Source organism: Zosterops lateralis, assembly GCF_965231275.1.
Source record: "Zosterops lateralis genome assembly, chromosome: 6".
Lineage (NCBI taxonomy): Eukaryota > Metazoa > Chordata > Aves > Passeriformes > Zosteropidae > Zosterops > Zosterops lateralis.
In genome coordinates this window covers 58,959,548-58,982,296 of record NC_139761.1, presented here as the reverse complement: position 1 = coordinate 58,982,296, position 22,749 = coordinate 58,959,548, and the positions used below count along the sequence as shown (strand labels likewise).

At 46.6% G+C, this 22,749-nt stretch overlaps 2 protein-coding genes across 10 annotated transcripts in view; both read left to right on the top strand.

Annotated features, from left to right (window-relative positions):
- LOC310910828 (uncharacterized protein) overlaps positions 1-22,749 on the top strand; it is a 59,751-nt gene that overhangs the window by 23,567 nt on the left and 13,435 nt on the right. The window lies entirely within an intron of this gene.
- On the top strand, positions 1,720-21,260 carry LOC310910821 (proto-oncogene Mas-like). 9 transcript variants are annotated; one of them, XM_083863841.1, is made up of 7 exons: positions 1,720-2,769; positions 4,342-4,430; positions 4,677-11,207; positions 11,344-12,061; positions 17,070-17,393; positions 18,416-19,724; positions 20,851-21,260. In XM_083863841.1, the coding sequence occupies exon 3, from the start codon at positions 4,788-4,790 to the stop codon at positions 5,697-5,699; it is 912 nt and encodes a 303-aa protein (XP_083719967.1). In that variant the 5' UTR covers positions 1,720-2,769; positions 4,342-4,430; positions 4,677-4,787; the 3' UTR covers positions 5,700-11,207; positions 11,344-12,061; positions 17,070-17,393; positions 18,416-19,724; positions 20,851-21,260. The 9 variants fall into 9 exon arrangements, with proteins under 9 accessions (XP_083719967.1, XP_083719968.1, XP_083719965.1 ...); XM_083863842.1 differs by lacking the exon at positions 4,342-4,430; XM_083863839.1 differs by having other exon boundaries at positions 4,342-11,207.

Here is a 22,749-nt window from a genome sequence, read left to right as displayed (position 1 = left end):
TGGCACGGGCGGCCCCAGCGCCGCCCGAAGCGGGAGGAACTGCGTCGCCATGGCAACGTCCCCGCACTTCCGTAAACAATGCCGTGTGCTCCCGCCGGCGCCATCTTGTGACCAAAGAGACGTTGAACCTCCGCCTGCAGCGCCCCCACCGGCCGCCTCTTATATTACACCTTCTAAAACTCCCAATGTACACACAGTTTATGACGACAAATCAACCAAAGTTACAAGTTTCCTGGACTCAGAAGCACAGATATGGAAACCACTGGATGTCTGCAAAGCAGGTGCAGAATCTCAACCAAAGTACCCAAAAGAAAAGCAGTAATCACTTATTCTTTCGTTGTGCAGAAACCCAATACAGTATAGGGAAAAGATCTACTGTCACAAAATAGGAGTGGATTTTTAATAGGAGTCATTTAATATATGAGTTATGTTTTACTATTCTGTTAATATTAAGAGTAATTTCTGTATAGTTTATTTAAGTCTAGGCCCAGTAAAGTATAAATTAAATCTGAGATTAAGATTTATAAGTTTTAAGTGATAATAGAAATATATTTTATTAATTTAAAGTGTTATTTCATGTAGGTTTTTAATTATCCCAGGTTTTGTTAAAATATGTTTATCTAATTTGCAAAGCATAGTTGCCTATTTCTTTGAAATGATACGGCTTGGACTAAAACAGCTGTGATGAAACACTAAAAAGCTTGTTTGTGAATGGAAGAAGATACCGTTTTTACATCGTGGTTGTCAGTCGTTGTAAGCAGTTTTGGTGGGGGTTTTCTGTTTATCTTAAGGTCATAAGTACATAATAGTTTAGAAAATCGTTATCTCAACATCTTAAGATGACTAGTGCTGATATATTGGTTACATGATGTGACTTTGTGTTGGGGATCAGGTTTGTTCCTTTTTTATTCTAAAGAATTTTTCTCAGTAAGTTACTGAGGCATTGATTTAGAAGAATTAGACTGTAGTCAAAATAGATAGTGCTGAGATAATGTAGCTAGGACTTCCCTTTTGCTAACAAAAGCCAGACTGAAGGAACTGATAAATCTTAGAAGGAACTAATAAATCAGGGAAGCTGTCAAACTAGGCTTTTGCATCCTGAATAATCAATAGACCCCATATATATTGAATACAATACAATCATAAATCAAACAGTCCTGGGAAAAACAGGATTTAGCTGTCACGAACACTAAAGTTTAAAAAGTCAAGAGAGGAAGACCCATCTTACCTCATCATTTTGGGACCCCTATAAAAAAGAACACCGACCCATTTCAAAGAACAAACTACGCATGCTTGATGGCTTTTTGGGCTAATTACCATACAAAGCGGGGAATGGGAGGTACCAGAGTTATGAATATGCATTTGTAGTTTGTGTATTCAATACTCCTGTACATAAAAGACCCTGTGATGATCTGTAAATTGCGCGTGTGTTTTTGGGAGCTATCCCGCACGCTGCCCTGCGTCGTAATAAACATACACTTTCTAACTTTAAACTGTTAGAGAGTCTTTGTCCGTTATAGTTGAATATTGGTATTAGATCAATATCCATAGTTTTTTAATAAATCATTACTAGGAAACTAAGTACTGGGTGCTTACGTGTTCCTGACAAAAACAAAGAGGTGGCCAAAAGTCAGGAGGGGGAGATAAGGACAGGGCTGGGGGCAGCTTCACTCTCTCGCTCTCAGCATCCCATCGGAGAGGACACGGGCAGGCTGCTGCTTGCTGTGGGAGGAGTTCACTGTCCCAACCAGGGCCAGTCCTGAGAAAATCTACCACCAGCTGCTCATGGGCCCCAGAACACTGAGCTCTCCTTCTCCTGCCCTGCTGGGACAGCCCTGTCCCACCCCACAGTTTCCTTGGCACTGCCTTGAGGTTTTTTGCTACTCTGTAGCCCTGCACTCCCTGCCGTGCATGAACATCCCTGATGTTCCAGATACCACTGGTGGAGCTTCTGATCGTCCACCAGCCCAGGATTTTCGTGGTGCTCTCGGAGTCCCAAGAGATTGGAATGCCCCAGGATTTGAGAAACAAAGCTCCTCGAGGTTCCTGGCTCTGTTATTATTATTGCTGTAGTTGTTGTTGTTTGTTTGCCTTTGATGTATATACTCGTAAAGAACTGTTATTCCTATTCCCATACCTCTGCCTGAAAGCCTTTTTAAAGTTCTAATTATAATAATTCGAAGGGAGGCCGTGCCCCTCCTTACCAGATACCTGTCTTTCAAACCAACACCCCTGGTCTCTAATACCTTTCATTGCATCATCAAGGGTATTGGCACTATTTCGGGAGAGCTCTTAACTGCTGCAAGAAGCTGATTGCTGTCCTTCCCTTGGGCTGTGGGAGCCTGCACAGCAATGATAAAAATGAGAGTCCATGGCCCAGGGGTGCTCCCATGAACCCAGGGCAGGTTTTGGCAATGATCCCGGAGCTCCTCCCAGAACAGGAGTTGTTTCTGCCAAGCAGCCAGGTGCTTCAGCAGCACTGCCAGCATTCCAGAGCCATCAGCACCACCAGCAGCCCTCTGCTGCTGGAGGGACAATGAGCCCTCAAAGAAGAAAAATGACGAATGAAACCTCTGAGGTGATATGGAATATAGAGGAGTGAGCAGGACGGGAGTGGGGAGTTCCTGGTGATCTGAGCACTTTCTCCTTCACGTTACTGACCTGGGAAGAGCTGCTTTAGGATATGGATCCCAAAGGAGCACGAGGTACCAGGAAGCGCCGCTGATCTGCACAGACCCCCTTTGCCTGCTGCTGCCCCACTGGGAACAGGTCAGTGCAATGTTTGCCCTCCTCCCTACCCCACCTCCCTCTCCTCCAGCAGCTGCTCTCTTCCTGCCACCCTCTCCCGCTGACCGCAGTGCCCTCCCCAGCTCTCCCCTCCTCTGCCCTGCCCTTCCCTTCTGGGTCTTGACATGGAAATCGGCTGAAATCAACTTTCTAAACACAATGGGAAGCGTTAGGAAGCAGGAATTCTTTACCTGCACAGGACATATTGAAGGATCTCTCATTGATCTGTGTGTGTAGTGAGATTTTACAACAGGGGCTTTATCCATTATAACTGCACATAATCATTAATAGGTGTTTCTTATCAAATACACAAACATCCCTTTCCTGCAACTATTTTCCATGTGTCCTCCTCCTACTGGAAGTCCTGTTATGATCCTGGAGGATCATTCAGAGGGGTCTCTGGTGGTCGTATTCACTGAGTGCTGTGATATTAAAGATGACCTTGCCTTGAACTTTTGCTTTTGCCATGTGCTGTTGCTTCTTGTGACAGAACTTGCCCCAAAACCACTGCAGGTCTCCTTCTTTGTTTCTGCTCTGGCTGGCTCCAGCTAAGTTTATCATCCTGTGTGCTCCTGAGGAGCACATTGGAGCTGGGCTTTCCTCCTCCCTCCTGGCTCCTAGAACACTATGGCCAGGAGGAGCAGAGACACTGCCAGGGTCCCATGTGGATTGAGGGAGGAGGGGGGTGTCAGGAGGAAAAAAATCAACCCTAGGTGGGTTCTGGGTGTGAGAACAGTCTGGAGGGGTCAGGAGAGGTTCGGAGGGGGTTGGAGGAGGTCTGGATATCAGCAAACCCAGAGGAACAGCAGAGCCTGACAGGCCACACTCAGAGTGGGGGAGCGGCTGCTGTGTGGGAAACCTTTTGGGATGTGATAGGATGGGATGGGAATGGAGAGTGGGGTGGGAATGGAGTGCAGAGATGGGGATGGGATTGGATGGATCCAGGACAGGACAAGACAGGACAGGCGGCAACTTAGCTGAGTGTCCTTGGGCCCAGGGCAGGTTTTGGCAATGATCCCAGAGCCCTTCCCGGAATGGGAGTTACTTCTGACAAGCACCCAGCTGCTTCGCCAGAGCTGCCAGCACTGCCAGCATTCCAGTGCCACCAGCACCACCAGCAGCCCTCTGCTGCTGGAGGGATAACGGCCCCTCAGGGAAGAGAAACGAGGGATGGTATAAACCTGTCAAGAGAGGGAAAGCGGTTGGAGAATGGGACATTCTGCAAGGAAGGCATGTTTCTAATCAGGAGGAAATAAGGAGCCCTTTGCTAAATATTTAATTCATAGCTTTTGACAAAATACTTTCTCTGCAGAAAAAAAAAAAAAAAAAAAAAAAAAAAAAAAAAAAAAAAAACACCAAGATAAATAAGTCTGAGAAAGTCAAATTCTCATGTAGCAAAACATGCAATTTCTGACTCCCGCATGACTGCACCAAGCCTTGGGAAACAGCATCAGGAGGGGGCACAGAGAGGAGCCAGAGGGATGGGACTGGGAAGCTCCTGGTGATCTGGGCACTTTCTCTTTCATGTCACTGACCTGGGAGGATCTGCTTTAGGATATTGATCCCAAAGGAGCACAAGGTACCAGGAAGCGCTGCTGATCTGCACAGACCCCCTTTGCCTGCTGCTGCCCCATTGGGAAAAGGTCAGTGCAATGTTTTCCCTCCTCCCTACTCCACCTCCTTCTCCTCCAGCAGCTGCTCTCTTCCTGCCACCCTCTCCCGCTGACCGCAGGGCCCACCCCAGCTCCCCCCTCCTCTGCGCTGCCCTTCCCTTCTGCATACCCTGCTCAACATCCCAACCCTCCCACCTCCCTCTCCCACCCCACCATTTCCACCACACTCCTCCCCTGCACATCTCACTCTTCCCCACTGAATCCTTCCCACTGCAGGGACCTGCAGAGGAGCCACATGGTCCATCCCGGGATTCTCCAAGCACTGACTCCCCATCCACTCTGACCACAGTCAGGGGTCACGTCCCACTGCCTGCCCAGCGTCCATCCATGGAGGTGACCACTGTGTCCCCATCTCCTGCCTCACCCACTGAAGGGGACGATCTCTGTGAGATAGATGTCACCAACGTGGCCATACACAGTGTGACACTGCTTACCTGCCTCTGTGGGCTGTTTGGGAATGGGGCTGTCATCTGCCTTCTCAGCCTGAAAGTCCCTAACATTGGCATCTTTGATCTGGCTTTTGCTGACTTCCTCTTCTTGCTCTTCACAGTCCCCTCCACCCTCCTCTTCCTGGTGGAGGATGTGTCCTGCTCTCCTGTTGTGCCCCAGTTGTACTTGAGTTTCCTTTTCCAGTTGTCAGTGATCTCCTACTACTGGGCACTGTTCCGGCTGATGTACATCAGCAACATAGTGGATATGTTCAAACTCTGCTTCTGCTGGGACCTGCCCAAGTTCCTGTCGTGGTTGGTGTTCACTGTCCAGTACTGGGCCTTCTTTGCTCTCTTGACTGTCATTCCTGCAGTGACAAACCTGTGCCCATCACACCAGCAGGAGCACTGCAGGGCATCTCTCATCTCCATGTACACCCTCATCCTGCTCCTGTTTGCTGCACCCGTGGTCATTTTTCACACGATTGACTTCATCAAGGCCAAATGGAGCTCCAAGAAGCAGCAACCCAACAGGCGCGACATCGTTATCTTCCTCCTGGTGCTCTTCATTCTCCTTCTCACCCTCTGCAATTTCCTGCAGCAGCTTGGCTACACCATTGTTTCTTCCCAGTTTTTCTTCCTGATCAACTGCGTCCATAGCAGCATCAAACCCTTCATCTACCTCTTGGCAGGAGGGTTCCAGAGGCCCTGCTCCCTGAGGTCCCTCTGGGTCTCCCTCCACAGAGTCTTTGATGAGCAGAAAGAAAAAACTGCCCACAGCAATGATGCCTCCATGGACACAGGGCTCTGAATGTGTTGATTCCTTCCCCTGCACTACTGAATGGACCCTGGGACAGAGGCTGAGGGATTCCTTAAGTCACCTGATGAATAAATACCCACAGCATCACCCTCCATGTGCTGGTGCACACCGGGATCTGATACATGTTTGTGAGGCCTCAGCCTTGAGGAGCAGCCCCTGGGCTCAGCTCCTCTGCCTCTGATCACAAACACCCTCTGCTCTCAGGAGCTGCTGCTCTCCAACCACCTCGGGGCTTTTAGGAACAGCCTTGGGAATTATTTGACTTCCCCGAATGGCACAACATCCCTGTTCTCCCACTGCCAAAGAAAGTTGCCGGCTCAGAGGTGTGGCCAGGGTGAAACATTTTTGTGACTGAAGGCCATGGCTGGGGGCCCTGGAAACAGCACTCCAAAAGGAGACCCTTGGAGCTCTCCTGGGCCCCAGCAGGGCTGACCGGAACCTCCCTGGGAGTGGGGCCTCTCTGAGCTCTCCGTTTGCTGCCCTCAGGGATCCCCAAACACCGACGGGTCCTGGGCTGATCCCCGTCTGCTCCAGGCTCAGCCCTTGGCCCAGGGAGGAGATGCAAACAGATCCAGAAGGAGCATTTCCCTGCCTGCAAGGGGAATTTCTCACAGGGACCTTGCACTGACTGTCTGTCTGTTTATCTGTCTGTGTGCACACACGTGTGCATCTGCTGTGGCCAATGTGGGAGAAATGCTGCTCTCTCAGGGGTTTAAGTACCTGAGACATCTGAGGAACTCATGCCTGTAAGGAAGTAGGAGGCATAAATTAGGTTAAATGCTGTTAAGTGTTATTCCTCTGTTGAATTGCTAAATTTAAGGTATAACTGAAGTACTGTTATTTTTGAGTGCTGTAGAGCTTTTAGGCCGTTTTCCTTTTTATCCTTATCCTCACTTCTGTGAGGGTCCTTTTGTCCTTTCATCAGATGCTACTGAACAGACACACAAACACACACATAGGGACAGTACTTTGTTGTGCTGTTGCTTAATATTAAACCTGGTTTTTACTAATGTCCTTGCTGGTGCTTTTGTGCCTCCAGAAGTTCTTCCTCTGCCCTGGCTGTGGCCTCTCCCTCAGCAGGCTCGGATGGCGTGTTGGGTCTTTGGGCACCAACGGGACAGGCCTGCCGGGGCAGCTGTTCTCAGTCTTTAATGAAGCATCAGTCTCATTACAGGGGTGGAGACAATTGGAAAAAACCAACAGCTCACAGCCTGCCAGCAGTAGCTACAAATTTCTTTGTTACAAAGCATCCTAAAACTTGTTCAGCCAACAACATATTGTTAAAGCTTACAGACAATTGTTCTGACCAATCAATTATAGCAGACATACACCTGCTCTGAAAAATGCTCATTTATGTTTTTCTATTAACAATACACAATACTCTTTTTCAGCTTTAGACCTTCTGCTATCTTGTCAGGCATATATTTTCTGCAGTGTTAAGATTTATTCAAGCCAAACCTAGAAACTCAGCCTCTGTTTCCCGTGTCCTTGTTTGCTGTGTATCTTTTCTAGTTTCAAACTTTTTCAGTGGTAGCATATTCTGAATTCTCAGCTTTCTCTGTTTGAGGCCTGCTTTTTCAGCTCCTAAAAATCCTTTTTACTTTCAGTGTTTCCCAGAATTCCCCCACTGGGTTTAACTTAAAAGAAACTTTCTTAACTTTTTCACTTATTTCCTACCTTACGTTACATAGCTCTACTACAATACCTATTTCTTTTTGCTCATCTAAGTCACTTTTCTCACTTGCTTTGAGCATTGCAGTTTTAAAGCACAACAATTAATGCTGTAAAAGATCTAGTCTAATCTAAGGGGTTTATGTCAAATCCAATTGCTCTTGCTATTTATTCTAGTAATTCTTTTCCATTCCAAAATTTCTATTCAAAACCTTAATCTATGTCTATACTTGCATCCACTACCTTTGTGAGATCCTGAGTACTTTCTGTAATCTCACTTTCTACATCTCTCCCTTGAACGACAAGAACTTCCTTGATGCTTCTGTCTGTCTGAGCACACTGCAGTATACAAGGCACCACTACTGGTATCACTACTAAAATAACCAACACATATAAACCTGCTTCACAAAGTTCCTTCAACCAACGTGCAAAGTTCCATCCTTTGAACAAATCACCTAACCATCATCTTCCTTGATTTGAGCTATTCAATCTTTCAGCTTTTGTATACTTTTGGGAATGGATTCAGAGTGATCAGACAGGTTCATACAATGCAATGATAACCACACTTTTGCCAAAAGAACTCTACGAATCCAACCATTCCCACACTTTTTACATTCCCATCAAACTCCAGGCTCAAAGTCCTTGCAGGTGGGACACAGCATGTCCTGTGTAACCTGTGCTCTCTGTGCCTCTCACGTCTGTGTTCCTGCTGCTCTGCTCAAGGAGCTGTGAGCGCCTTCTTGTGTGGGACACGGCTTCACCTTCTTCTCTGGAATCCATTTCAGTTTAGCTTCAACATCAGGGGTTTCCACCTGGGCTGTAGTTGCAGATTACTACTGAAGTGACTCACGAGGTATTAGAATCCATCAAGGAGAAGTTCAAAAAATTAAGAACATGCAATGCATTTTATAGGCGTTCTTAAAACAAAAAAGCATATGCAATAAAACAAGAAACTTAAAGTAAGTAAAGATAAGTTAAATAATACACATAATGAATAATACATATAAAAGTAGATAATTATCAAAGTCTGTCTAAAATATTGCACTGTCACCCAGGGTCTGCAACAGCTGAATCTTTACCATAAATCAGTTAGGAATCGGGTGAATCATCTCCAGATCATGATGCTCCAAGGTTATTTTAAAATCGAGTGCAGCTGTCATGTTGATAAGGTCCAACTGTCAGGTCAAAAAATAACTTGTATAATTTTTGATGCAGAAAACCCCTGGGTCTGTTGGTAAATCTCCCATCTAGGTAGAGTCAGGATGTGGCCAAGACCCAGGCTCTAAACTAGAGGGATGTCCCATAACATATTTTAAAACAAGGCTCTCAACAATAATAGCTATAAAACAGTTATAACACAGCAAACTGTTAGAACACATTTGTATAAAGTAAGCAAAGAAGATCTAGGACAAAAATAATCAAACCATACAGAATCTCATTTTCTCTGAAGTTTCCTTCAGCCTAGAGATGCTCACTGGAAGAAATCACAAGACTAGCAGTTCATAGGAAGCTGTCAACCAAGTTCAGATATTTCTTTCTAGAATCTTAAAAAATACTTCAGGACTAAGTAACAGCATTGGATCCACTCATATAGAAAGTATAAGGACAAAATCAAAGAGCTTAATTAGAGAAATACACGGCGTAACTACAAAACAAAAATGAGATTTCAAAATCATCATTTGCATTAGTAGAAGCAAGGCTTTTAAGGATGTAGGGGTGTTTCTGCTCACCTGGACACTGCCTTTCAAGAGCTGGTGTTAGTCAATCTAGAAAGGCACCACAGGCCTCAGTTTTGCTTTGCATTATTGTGGAGTGAGCATTGATGTGACTCCCTGCTCATTCAACAGTGAGCAAGGCTTTTCTAGCAGCATTCTTTAGATCTTCAAGCACAGCCCTCAGCAGGTCACCTGCCTGGTCTTTGGGCTTATCATGCAGAGCATCTCTGGCCAGGTGAGCTATGGTAAAACGAGCATAAGGAGTACCCACATAATCTTCAATTAACCTGTTGAGAAGCTTCCTCCACTCCAAGCCCCACAGGATGTGCTGTGAATTGGATAAAATCATGGAAGCCACATTGTGACAATCTGCTGGAACAAGCTCAGAAGAATTAAAAAGACTTTTCACCACATTATTAAAGTAAGGAGAAGTCAGTCCACTATCCTTTGCTGCTTGTCTAAGTTCTGTAATATCACAATGTGACATGGTCTCATATTGGGGATTTTGATGATTTCTGCCATATCTTACAGGCATGGCTAGGAATTTTTCATTTGAGGAATCAGAAGCCTTATCTTGTCTAAGATTTCCTTGGATATCAGACCAATCAGTTAAGCCTGGTCAATTAGTCTTGGAATTGTCTCCTGGAGGGTTCCCTGCTTTTTCAGAAACCGAGGAAGCCTCTGGCTTTGACTGGGGCAAATCAGGACTCTGTTAAATTAGTGGGAGCAGAGTTAGGTAAGGCAGGACCACCCTCTGAGCTTATTCCAGTGTCTTGTATTTGTGCAGAAGATGCGTGTAGTGTCTTAGCTCCTCCCGAGCCAGGAGCAGGGACAGGCATCTGTGCTGTGAGCATCGGCTGGTCTGTGCCGTGACTGCAGCCTGAGGCACTCGGGGTGTGGCTTCAGGCACTTGGGCTGGCTGTCCAAGCCGAGAGTTAGAAAAAGTTTGAAAACTCCCCACGTTGTTAACAATCGCAACTCCCTCCCCTGTTTCAGTGGTGCAGCAGCAGAGGAATCAGCAGAGCCAGGAGCTCCGGGAAGGGGGACAGTCGGCTGCCACCCGCCTCGGGGCCGGGGAACAATCCCCGGGAACGGAGATGTTCCAAACCCCTTCTGTGCCGGGGAGGGAAGTGGGGAGGGTGTGCCGGTGTTAGAGCAACGGTGGGGGTCGGCAAGGTGCCTGGGCGGCTGCGAACTGCATCGGTACCAGAGGGGATGCAGGAAGCTGCGGGCACAAAGGCTGAGAAAGCCGGTTAAATGCAGGAAACAGCGGCGAAGATAATACGACAAACGAAAGAGGTTTGTATACGGGGTTGTTTTGGGGTTGTACTGGGCTCGCAAAGCTGATATGTGGCTGTCGGGCAGGACTAGAGCCGGAGAGAGGGTTGCGGGGGCTAAGAGGCTCTGTCGGTGTGCAGAGAAAAAGATGTTAGACAGTTGATACAAAGTTGTGAAAAACGAGGTTCACTTTTTGGTAAATTAAAAAAAAACCTATGTTTAATAAAATAATTAAGACAATTAGGAGATAAGAAAAAGCTGATTACGGCCAGCCCGGTTACTTGGCATTCAGCCAAGTCCACATTTTGCTTTCTCAGAGACGCTTGTTAAATACCCTTCCCGTTATATCGTTGTGATAAAAATAGGGTAAAAATTCGTGTATAAAATAATAATTCGATGTATAATGAAACAAAGCTAAAGTAAAATTGTAAAATCCAGTAGAAGGGTAACCGTTCTCTCTCAGCCTGCTAATCTCAGTTGCAAAGACAGGACGAAGGTCATCAACTTAGACAAAAGACACTGGCCAACCCTGATAAGAATCACTTCCTCGCCAAGGCAAGGAGAAATTCCTTCCTGACGATGATGCCAATTTCATCAACCTTCTGGTGCCACAAGCGGAATGAAATCAACATAAGACAGACTCTTGGAATTGACATAAGAAAGGAGCCTTCCCGGAATGAGACAACTAGACTTGATGAGGTCCGGGAGGGCCATCAAAAAGAAATCCAGACTATTCAACCCACCTTGGACACCTGGACTGCCTAAGGGCAGAAAATTCCTATAAAACGGTGGACTGAGAGCTGCACTGGCGTGGACTAGGGCGTCTGGTACATCGGTGCGGACCTCTATCCACCCAGCGCGCGCTGACAATTTCCTATTATTGTGGTTTTTCTCTTTTTCAGGTGCTCGATATTCTGTTATTAATAAATTGTCATTTATTAACCTGAAATTTGCCTTTGCATTTATAACAGATTTGGTGCCGTGACTCGGATTCGGAGGAAGCTGCGGGGACCTGCGATCCAGGAGGGTACCCCCGCTGATTTCGGCGGCCTGGTGAGTGAGGAGACCCCGCGGCTCCACCCGAACCTCCGAACCAAATTTAGGAGCGAGAAAACCACAAAAATAGGACAGGGGAAAGAACGGATCCGGAGGCAAAGAGAGCTCGGGAAGGCAAAGGGCCTTTGGAAAAGTCGACTTGCAATTGCTCGTAAAACGTCTAAGTGCACGAAGACATCCACGCAGGAAAAGGAGCTGTAAGTACTGCTGGTTGAGCGGGTGATTGGGCGAGTGTGTGAGACGTGATCTGATCACGAAGCGAGTGTGGACTTCAAGGTCGCAGTTCCGTCTTTTCCCGCGAGGGGAGCGGTCGGCCGCGAAGGAAGCGATTTCGTGTGAAACTCTCTCACATTGCTCGTCAAAACCGGGACGAGGGAAGTCTTGGGGACCGATCACGGAGTGGGCAAAAAGGGGAAGGGTACGTCCTGTTGAGCTCGGGAATTGGTAAACCCTTTTTGCCAGCGGACCAAGGTAAGGGTCCAAAGAAAATCCGAAAGGATTGAAAACCGATCAGGAACCCTCGGCACAGCTCGCTGGAGGGGGAGTGATCGAAAAAGCCCCATCCCCTGAGAAACAACCAAAGACACAACGCACAGGCAGAAAAGTCGACTTGCAGGGAATTTCGAAGATTTGGTAAGGAAATTCGCGAAACATGAGACAGAGAAAGAGTAAGCCCCAGAAAAAAACCCCAGAAAGACCCCCCACTGGTAAGAGAAAGGGAACCATGAAAATCCCTCGAAATAGTCCCTTGGGGTGGATGTTGGAGCATTGGGGAGATTGTCCACAGAAGAAAGAGAAATCTAAGGAAAGAATGATTTACTATTGCATGGATGTGTGGGGTGGAGAGAAATTGGGGGAACACCTCACGTGGCCGGTAATGGGATCATTTGAAAGCTGGACATGTAGTAAGTTAAATCGCTATGTGAAAAACAAGAGCCCCTCGGACCCCGAGGAGAGGGAATACGCCCGGCTTTGGCTAAACACCCGAGCTGGTTTGTTCCCAATAAAACAGAAAGGGCGGCCCGGAACCAGGACCGAGCCCTGGGAGCCCCTAGATCACCTCCCACCTCCCTACATTGGGCTGAATTCCCCACCCTCTCCAGAGCAAGTGGTGCCCACAGCCCCCTCCGATCCTCCAAACCAGCTTTTGGGGGCACAGGCATCTCAGGTGGGGAGTCATGCCTCCCCTCCATTGTCCCCACTGGCAGCTCCCTCACTGCCACCCCCACTCCTGCCTCTCCCGTCTGGCCTGGGTCCGTCGGCGGCGCCCCCACCGATAGATGCCATGACCGCGGGAGCCCCCTCTGAGATCCCGTCTGCGCCAGCTTGGGGGCACTCTCGGTCACCTTTTCCGCCGCAACCAGGGTTGCTCCAAACAGAGGAGAGACCCCCCTCTGCTGCACAGGCGGCAGTCCCGCCCCCGCAGTCCGGGAGAGGGAGACAACCCACTGCTACCAGTTCTCCCCCTGCTAGCAGAACCCGATTGAAAGCAAAGATGGTGGGTGATGAATGGGGAGAGAATGAGAATGTGGGACACAGTTTACTTCCATTAAGGGAAGTACCAACTGCCCCAGGGGTCATTGGATTTGTGAATGTGCCTCTCAACACGGGAGACGTAAGAGCGTTCAAAAAGGAAATGGGGCGATTGTTGGATGATCCTTTTGGTGTGGCGGACAGGTTGGATGAGTTCCTAGAGAGCAGCATTTATACATATGAGGACCTGATGGCAATCCTGAGGTCTTTATTCAACAGTGAGGAAAGAGAGATGATAAAACAAGCGGGTATCAGAGACTGGGACCGGAGGAACCCACAGGGGACACCTGGGGATCAAAAGTGGCCCAGCTCTAGCCCAAACTGGAATGCACAAACAGAGGACGGGAGAAGGAGCATGGTAGATCTAAAGAACATCATAATTCAGGGCATCCGGGAAGCTGTCCCAAGGGGTCAGAACATTAGCAAGGTTTTCAATGAATGTCAGGGGAAAGAAGAGTCCCCCTCTGAATGGATCGAGCGATTAAGGCGAAGTCTACAGATATATTCTGGGACAGACCCTAATTCCCCTGTGGGGGAAGTTCTGCTCAAAACTCAGTTTGTGGCAAAGTCATGGGAGGACATTCAGAGAAAATTGGAAAAGATAGAGGGTTGGCAGGACAAAAGCTTGCAGGAATTGTTGCGGGAAGCCCAGAAAATATACATGAGGAGGGAGGATGAAAAACAGAAAGTACAAGCTAAGGTTTTGGTAGCTGCGGTGAAAGAAGTCCAGAGACAGGAACAGGCTTCGGGGAAATATAAAACCTTACCCCGAAAGTCTCAAGGCCCCCGAAAAGCAGCCCCAAACACGAGAAGGGAACTGCCCGAGTGCTACTATTGCAAAAGGGTAGGACACCTTCGGAGGGACTGCAAAAAGAAAATGAAAGATGAAAAAGTATTTCAAGAAGATTAGGGGTGTCAGGGGCTCTTCACCTTGGGGACCAGGACATCTAACGAGCCCCTGGTAAAACTGAAAGTAGGTCCCCAGCGTCAAGAAACCGTTTTTCTGGTGGATACCGAGGCAAAAAGGAGCACTTTACAAAATCTACCAATAGGGTGCACGGTCGGTAAGGAAAAAGTTGTGGTGGTGGGTGCAAAAGGGGATCCCTTTAGAGTACCTGTGATAGAAAGTGTGGAGATTGAATCAGAAAACAAAGTCTGCCTAGGGAATTTGTTGTTGGTAGAGGAAGCTGATTACAACTTGCTAGGGAGAGATATGATCATCGCTCTTGGAATTAGCATAGTTGTAAGAAGTTCCGATCTTGTGGTGAAAATGTTTAAACTCACTGAGAAGGATGAGGCAGACATCAATCCAAAGGTATGGCACTCTAAAGGGGAGGTGGAGAAGCTAGAAATAAACCCTATTCATATTATAATCGAGAACCCCGAGGACCCTATACGGGTCAAACAGTATCCCATTCCCCTGGAAGGGAGAAAGGGATTGAAGCAGGTTATCGATGACCTCTTGAGGGGAGGAACAATAGAGCCATGCATGTCCCCCCATAACACCCCTATACTGGCTGTAAAGAAGGCAGATGGAAGCTATCGGTTAGTTCAGGATTTGAGGGCAGTGAATGCCCAAACCAGGACCAGGTTTCCGGTAGTGGCCAATCCGTATACTTTGTTGAATCGGCTCACGCCTGAGGATGTGTGGTATAGTGTGGTTGACCTGAAGGATGCATTTTGGACTTGCCCTTTGGATGAGAAAAGCAAGGATTACTTTGCCTTTCAATGGGAGGACCCCGATACCAACAGAAAACAGCAGTTGAGATGGACGGTGCTTCCGCAAGGATTTGTAGAATCCCCTAATCTATTCGGGCAGGCCCTAGAGCACCTCTTGACTCAGTTTACCCCAAAGGCAGGGACGAAATTGTTGCAGTATGTGGATGATCTGCTAATAGCAGGATCTTCAGAGGAGCGGGTGAAGGAATGCACAGTGAAATTGTTAAACTTTATTGGAGCTAAGGGTCTAAAAGTTTCAAAATCCAAACTGCAGTTCACAGAGCCCAAAGTGAAGTACCTGAAGCATTGGCTGTCCCAAGGGAAAAAGAAATTGGACCCTGAGAGAGTCGCGGGAATTATAGCATTGCCCGCGCCAAAAACTAAAAGGCAAATACGCCAATTATTAGGGCTCCTGGGATACTGCAGGCAGTGGATTGAGGGTTTCAGTGAAAAAGTAAAATTTCTATATGAAAGATTAAACACCGACAGGGTGAAGTAGACCGAACAGGATGAATTAGATTTTCAAAAACTAAAAGAGGTTCTCATGACAGCCCCAGTACTGACCCTTCCAGATGTGAACAAAGAATTCCAGTTGTTTGTAGATGTTAGTGGGCAAACTGCACAGGGAGTCCTGACTCAAGAATGGGCCAGCAAAAAGAAACCCATAGGATTTTTGTCAAAAATCCTGGATCCTGTGAGTCGAGGATGGCCTACGTGTTTGCAGGCTATAGTTGCAGTGGCACTCCTGGTGGAAGAGGCGAGAAAGATTACCTTCGGAGCCTCTCTGGTAATTTACACCCCTCACAATGTGAGAAACATTCTGCAACAAAAAGCAAAAAAGTGGCTGACCGATTCCAGGCTTCTGAAATATGAAGCCATCCTAATCAGCTCCCCAGGATTGGAGTTGAAAACCACCTCGGCACAAAACCCTGCACAGTTCATGTTTGGAGACCTTTCTGACGAACTGTTGCATGATTGTGCTGAGATCGTGGAACTTCAGACAAAAGTAAGATCAGATTTGGAGGATCAGGAATTGGAGGGGGGAGAGAAATAGTTTGTGGATGGGTCGGCAAGAGTAGTCGAGGAGAAAAGAAAATCAAAATACGCAGTAGTGGATGGCAAAACAGAAAGAGTGGTGGAATCGGGTCCCCTAAGACCCGAATGGTCGGCCCAGGCTTGTGAGCTTCACGCTCTCCTGAGAGCTCTCAAAGGGTTAAAGGGAAAGAAGGGGACCATATTCACTGATTCTCAGTATGCGTTTGGGGTGGTTCACACTTTTGGGAAAATTTGGAAAGAAAGAGGCTTGATAAACACAAAAGGGAAAGGTTTGGTCCACGGCGAAATGATTTGACAAATCTTGGAGGCAATCAAGGAACCAAAAGAGATTGCGGTAGTGCATGTGAAAGGGCATCAGATCGGATTGCAATTTCAGACGCGTGGGAATAACCTGGCTGACCAAGAGGCAAAAAGGGCAGCATTACTCACAGTAAGAATCCCCGAGGTGATTGAGGAGGAAAACTCCAGAATCCAAATATGTCCCTCTGAAAGGGACATTGAAGGATTTAAAGAGATGGGAGGGACATTGGAGATAAGAAAATGGAAATTGCCGGATGGAAGAGAATTGGTCCCGAAAGGTGTGGCCCGAGGGATCCTGAGACGCCTGCACGAACAGACCCACTGGAGAACACGGACATTGGCTGACCAGTTTCTGAAATTCTTTGGGTGCAAGGGGATCTTTGAGTTGGCAAAACAAGAGGTACAAGAGTGCGTGACTTGCCAAAAAGTGAATCGATCCAGATCCAGACAAGCAGCTTGGGGAGGTCGTCCTCTTTCATACCGGCCGTTTGAAAGGATCCAGGTGGATTTCACTGAATTACCAAAGGTCGAAAGATATAGGTACTTATTGGTTATTGTGGACAAATTGACACATTGGGTAGAAGCGTACCCAAGGGCAAAAGCCACGGCTCAAACGGTTTCCAAAGTATTATTAGAAGAAATAGTCCCCAGGTACGGAATCGTGGATTGCATAGATTCAGATCAAGGGACTCATTTTACCTCGAGAATCATAAAACAATTAACCGAGGCCTTGGGAATCAGATGGCAATATCACACCCCCTAGCACCCTCAAAGTTCAGGGCAAGTAGAAAGAATGAATCAAACCTTAAAAACTCAGTTGGCAAAACTCATGCTAGAAACTAAGATGTGTTGGGTAAAATGCCTTCCCCTTGCTTTATTGAACATAAGAACCATGCCTCATTCTGATACGGGACTGTCCCCCTTTGAAATGTTGTATGGGATGCCATACAAACACGGAATGCCTGTGAGACATCCCCGAGTCGAGGATGTGCAGTTACACCCTTATCTCATCACTGTAAACAAAAATTTACAGGAGCTCAGAAGGCGTGGACTCATCCCCCAAAGTGCCCCTCTCGGATTTGCAATTCATCAAATTCGGCCCGAAGATAAAGTGTTAATCAAGACTTGGAAAGAGATTCCTCTTGCCCCGCAGTGGGAAGGACCGTTCCTGGTACTACTCACGACTGACACTGCAGTTCGAACCGCTGAGAAGGGTTGGACTCATTCATCAAGGGTGAAAAAGATCGAGGACCCAAAAGCCTCGGACTAGAAGGTCACCACCCCTCCTAGAGAGCTCAAAATCAAACTCAGGCATCAACCTAGATGACCGACCAGATAAGTTGTAATACCCCAAGTTGTGAGTGCTTTCCTTTCATTCACTTTGAATGCGTGTACTGTAAACAGGTTTGAGTCACCCATTGTTGGAGAGGGAGTCGACCTAAAAGTTTGTGCACTAACTGTCTAATTGAAGAGCAAGTTAACACAGACCGCCTCTTAGTACTTGCCACTCGGGCCGGACTTTTAGAATTAGATTCTCCTAAGTGGTATCAAATTTTCAAAAAGAGAATAAAGGGAAAATTAGACGCTAAAGCAGAACCCTTAGCAATTGAGTGCCGGAGGACCATCAAGGTACCTTGCCGAGAAGATACAATCAAATTATCCCAGTGGGCAACCTATAAGAGAAGGTTTGCCATCAGGACCACACGGGCCCCTGAAGCAAACCCTTGCTGTCGAGAAGATGGTTTACCCCGCCGTATGTTCCCATACGGGCGATGGGCAAGGCAGAAGGGTTTTTCAGTAGAGAATCCTGACGGTCCTGAGCCTAGCCGTGTGCTGGGCCAAGGGGGCCCTTCCAAGGGCGCTCCTGGGAGAGAATCCTCCCGCGAAGTGTGAATAGTGCTTAACAGCACCAGAAACCGGGCCGATAATGAATTGTCCTCTAAAAAAGCAGTTAGGTAATTGTTGGGCTAATGGCACTCGATTTCACCTTTGTGAATTGGAAGGAAAGGTCCAGTGCCAACGCTCAAAGGCAAGTCCTAAGGGCGGGCTGTTCAAAGATCCTGCTCACTCACTCGTTAGACGAAGACGAGAACTCGAAACTCCTTACCCGGTACCAACATGTCAACAATGTAACAAAACTGTATGGATGGGAGGAAAAAGGCAATCTACCTTCCTTGCCTACTATAAGGTGAATCCCCTGTGCTACGACAAAGCGAAACTAAAAATATGTAATATGGGTGGAAAATTGTATTGAGAAGAAAGGAATCTCAAACATGAAGAAACGGGTTTCTTAGACTCAGAACCCATCATTTTCGAGTTATTACCTCCGAGAGATAAGCGTGTGTGTTTGCAGTTTGACCAAGTTTTTTGTTTTTCAAGGGACGAAGAAGGGATGGACCCTGAAAGTAAAATGAAACAAGTAACATTGGAACTCAGAAGAAAAGAAGCTGAGGCCAGAAAGAGAAGAATTGAGCAGAAAAGGTTGAAATCGCTCAGTGAACAATACGAGCAATTGGAAAGGCAATACGAAGATGGGGGATTTCCAGCCCCTAACCAAAACCTCTTTGTAGAACTAATGCAAAAGATAGCCACTAAATTGGGGCTGACAAATTGCTAGATTTGTAGAAGATTAAAGTCAGCCGAAAGGTGGCCCTGGAAAAGAGAAGGATTAGCCCCAGAACAACTTCTAAAATGGGAAAGCTCTAAATTGTCAAAAATAGTAAAAAGACCGGAGGGATGGATTTTAGAAAAGAGGATAGTAGGAACTATCTGCATCAGCTGGGAGGGGAAGGAGTTCACCGACCTGGTGAGTTATACTCCTTGCATAAATACCCTAACGGTGAATGACAAAACACAGGTCTGGCAACCTGAACCACCCTCCGGATATTGGAGCCAAATTCAAAAAAAAGATTGTGAGTGGTTTGAGACTATGGGACTTTGTTGGCACAAAAGTCCCGGGGCTAATCCATTTCAGGCACTAGCGAAACTAAGAGAGTACTGGGACGAGCCAGGTAAAACCAATATAGGCTAGAAAGCTCCAGATAGGATATATTGGATTTGTGGAAAGAAGGCCTATAGCGAACTTCCCCAGAAATGGAAGGGGTCCTGTACCCTAAGAATGATAAGACCCTTCTTTTTCACCTTGCCCAGAGCCGAAAGCAGTTTGTTAAAAGCTCCTCTGTTCGAAACATTAAACCGACAGAGAAGGGAAATAAGACGGGTGCTACCCATAGCCAGAGGCAACCAGAAATGGGGGGAGGAGGAGTGGCCCGCTGAAAGAATCATTGAGTATTATGAGCCAGCCACCTGGGCTAACGATGGCAGTTGAAGATATCGAACACCCATTTACCTCCTAAATAGGTTGATTCGGCTGCAAGCAGTGGTAGAAGTGGTTTCTAACCACACCTCAGAGGCCTTGGAACTCCTGGCAAAGCAGCATTCACAAATGAGGGCTTTTGTGTATCAAAATCGGCTTGCCCTAGACTACCTGCTAGCAGAGGAAGGAGGGGTCTGCGGCAGATTCAATGAATCAGAATGCTGCATCGAAATCGATGACTATGGGAAGACTATCAAAGGGTTAGCACAAAAAATCAAAAAGGTGGCACATGTGCCAGTCCAAAAGTGGAATTCAATTCTTCAGGCTTCATAGTGGAACCAGCTGTTCGGACAAAGGGAATGGTGAAAGAAGGTAATATTCTTTATAACGTGCTCCATTGCAGGCATTGTCTTCCTCCCGTGTCTGATCCCTTGTTTCATTCGACTGATACATTCAGTCGTCCAAGGGATGCAAATAGCATCCCTTCCCATGAATCCAGAGGCAGCACAAAGGAAAACTGTGTCCAAAATAATGAAACTTGAGAAAGAAAAAAGTAAAAGAAGGGCTGCAAAGGCCCTAAAGGAATTCGAAGAGGAGCAGAAGCTCCAACAAAGTGATGAATCCTCCCAGAAGGACTGGGAAAAATGTGACTTTTTAAACTAAAATTGAAGTCAATAAAGGGAGAAAAGCGAATTTTTAATTTGATAAATTATTAGGTGAGGGACTGTGATAAAAATAGGGTAAAAATTCGTGTATAAAATAATAATTCAATGTATAATAAAACAAAGCTAAAGTAAAATTGTAAAATCCAGTAGAAGGGTAACCGTTCTCTCTCAGCCTGCTAATCTCAGTTGCAAAGACAAGACGAAGGTCATCAACTTAGACAAAAGACACTGGCCAACCCTGGTGATCCCTTCCACTGCTCTGCTGAATGACCCTGGGAGAGTGGCTGAGGGTTTCCTTGAGCCACCTGATCAATGAATATCCACAGGATCTCTCTCCCTGCGGAGAGGTGTATTCCTGCCTTGAATGATTTTTGAGGGATACTCTGCAGGGAGCACATTGGAGCATGGCTTTCCTCCTCCTCCCTCCTGGGTCCACATGGCTCCAAGCACAGCAGCTGGGCTCAGTTCTGCTCCCCAGCTCTATTCCCCATGGAATGACCCTCATTGTCTCAGGCCCAGGGAATGAACTCCATGTCCTTTGGCTACAAAGATGAGTTTCATGGTGTTATGAAGGATTTCTTGCCTGCAAAAGATATGAGGTGTTTAGCCCTAAAGACACACCCAGCATAGGGTGATTTCCCAAATCTCGATGCCTCTCGATGGCAGCAGAGGGGCTGGGAACACACAGAGCATCTTTCCCCTTCTGTCTGCCAGAGCTGGCCCTGCATTCCCAGCTGATGGGAAGAGACACCAGGTAGGGCTGCATACCTGGGGAGAAACAGCAACATTCCCTTATTCTTTCAATGGGAATTTGTCACATCCTTTCATTCCAGAATTAAACTGTTCTGAGTGAAGTGCAGCATCGATAGTGAACTCCACTGAACCCTTGTGCCTGTGACCAAAAAGAATATGGAATACGGAAATTCACATCACCAGATGATTGGACCATTGAATTTCCCCCCAAGTAATTTGTGGGTTATGCTGCTGTTCTGCAGAATGGGGCCATCCCCTGTTTCCCCAGCATCCAAGTCCAAGGAAGCCCTGGAGCACCACCATCTTCAACCCTCTGGAGGAGCTGAACAGTGACTGCACAGCAGCTTCAGCCAAAATCCATCTTGTACTGACCTTTTTCCTTTTGTAACTACCTGTAAATTATGATTGCATTTATGTTTTTTGATTGTTTCCAATGTGGTAACTCCAAATCCAAAATTTGTTGAATAAACTACATCCTGGCTTTGCTACAGTGCCTGTCCCTGGAGAACAATGTCAACAAATGGCTCATTTCTCACTTCCCACAAGATTTATATATTTTAATATCCTATAGACATCTCTTAACTAAAAAAAAAGACATGACCAGGTGTCATCGGGTGACTATGATGCTTATATCTCTAGTCATCTGTTCTGTGTGTGCTATGTGTTTTGTCCTGCACCTTTAAGGCTGGTTCTGAGAGTGAAGCAGGGAAAGAAGAAGTGTGCACTTTGTTTTGAAAAACAGCCTTCACTCTGCATTTTCTTCTTCCTTGGGACAGGGTTGTTCATCACATGGACGGACAGTAAACAGACAGAGGGTTTTTTCTGGTTTTAGTTAGTTTAGGTAGCTGAGGCAAAGAAGCTTCCGGGACTGGTTTTTTTTTCCCTTTTTTGGGGGGACTGTTTAAACCTGCTCTGGACTGAAAAACCCAGAGGAGCACCAGGAGCTGCACCTGCAGCCCACTGGGCCTGGACCTCCGGAGGGACCAATAAAGGATTGACCAAGCCCAGCTACACCCAGGACAAGGAATTCCTCAATTTGCCATCTGACTCCAGAACAAGAGGTTTTATAGTTTCATATTATTCATTCTTTATGCTTGTGGGCATTTTGTTTGTTAAATAAATAGGTTTTTACACTTTTCTCCCAGGAAGTTTTTTTCCCGGACCAGCTGGAGGGGAGGGGCCATTTGGGTTTGCTCAGCAGAGGAACCCCATTCAGAGGTTTCCTCCCAAATTTGCCCTAAACCAGGACAATACATGTTTTATTGGTGCCCAACTGCGTGGCTCCAGAGAGTGGATAATTTGTATTGATTGTTGATTCCATTTTGATTGTACTGTGTGTTGGGATAAAGGAGTCAGTAACCATGTTGCTCCTTGAATTCCTGATGTCTCTTGGAATGGAGTCTTTTCTGTGTTTCTGTTCCCGAGGCTTTTTTGAGGTTTCAACACCTTTCTGGTTCCTAGGTTTGTTTTCTTATCCAGAAGTAGCTCCAATGTTGTCCCTAACACATAGTTTTCACACTAGAGGTGCACAAATTAGGATTGTTGTTTCATTGGGCTCAGTGATCATGATTTATAGAAAGTTTATAAAGGTACTGGAGTTTGTGCCAGGTGTGTTTGGTTTATGGTCTCTTTGTTCTACCCTGCATCCTAGTTCCAGCAGCATGTTTTGGGCATTTATTAATAATTGCACCCAGATTCTTAGAGGAGGAAGAGGGATGAAGCCTTTCAGCTTTTCCTTTCCTCTTCTCTTTTGAGTCAGTGACTTCACTCTTGGAGAATGTTCAGTGTCTCCTGAATGTTAAAGATGCCACCTTCCTGGTATTTCATCTGGTGAGCTTCCTCTCTATAGTTTGTAGCTTGTCTAGAGTGAGGTCTGAGATTTCCAGAGGGGCTGATGAGACTCCTTACCCAGAAGTAGACCCAGAAGTAGGCCCAGGTGTGGAAAATCCTGAGTGGGGTGGAGAATGGGAGGATATGGG

What these genes read in the sequence shown, in the direction of transcription:
- LOC310910821 (XM_083863839.1), top strand. Translation starts at nt 4,440, where the DNA reads ATGTTTTCCCTCCTCCCTACTCCACCTCCTTCTCCTCCAGCAGCTGCT.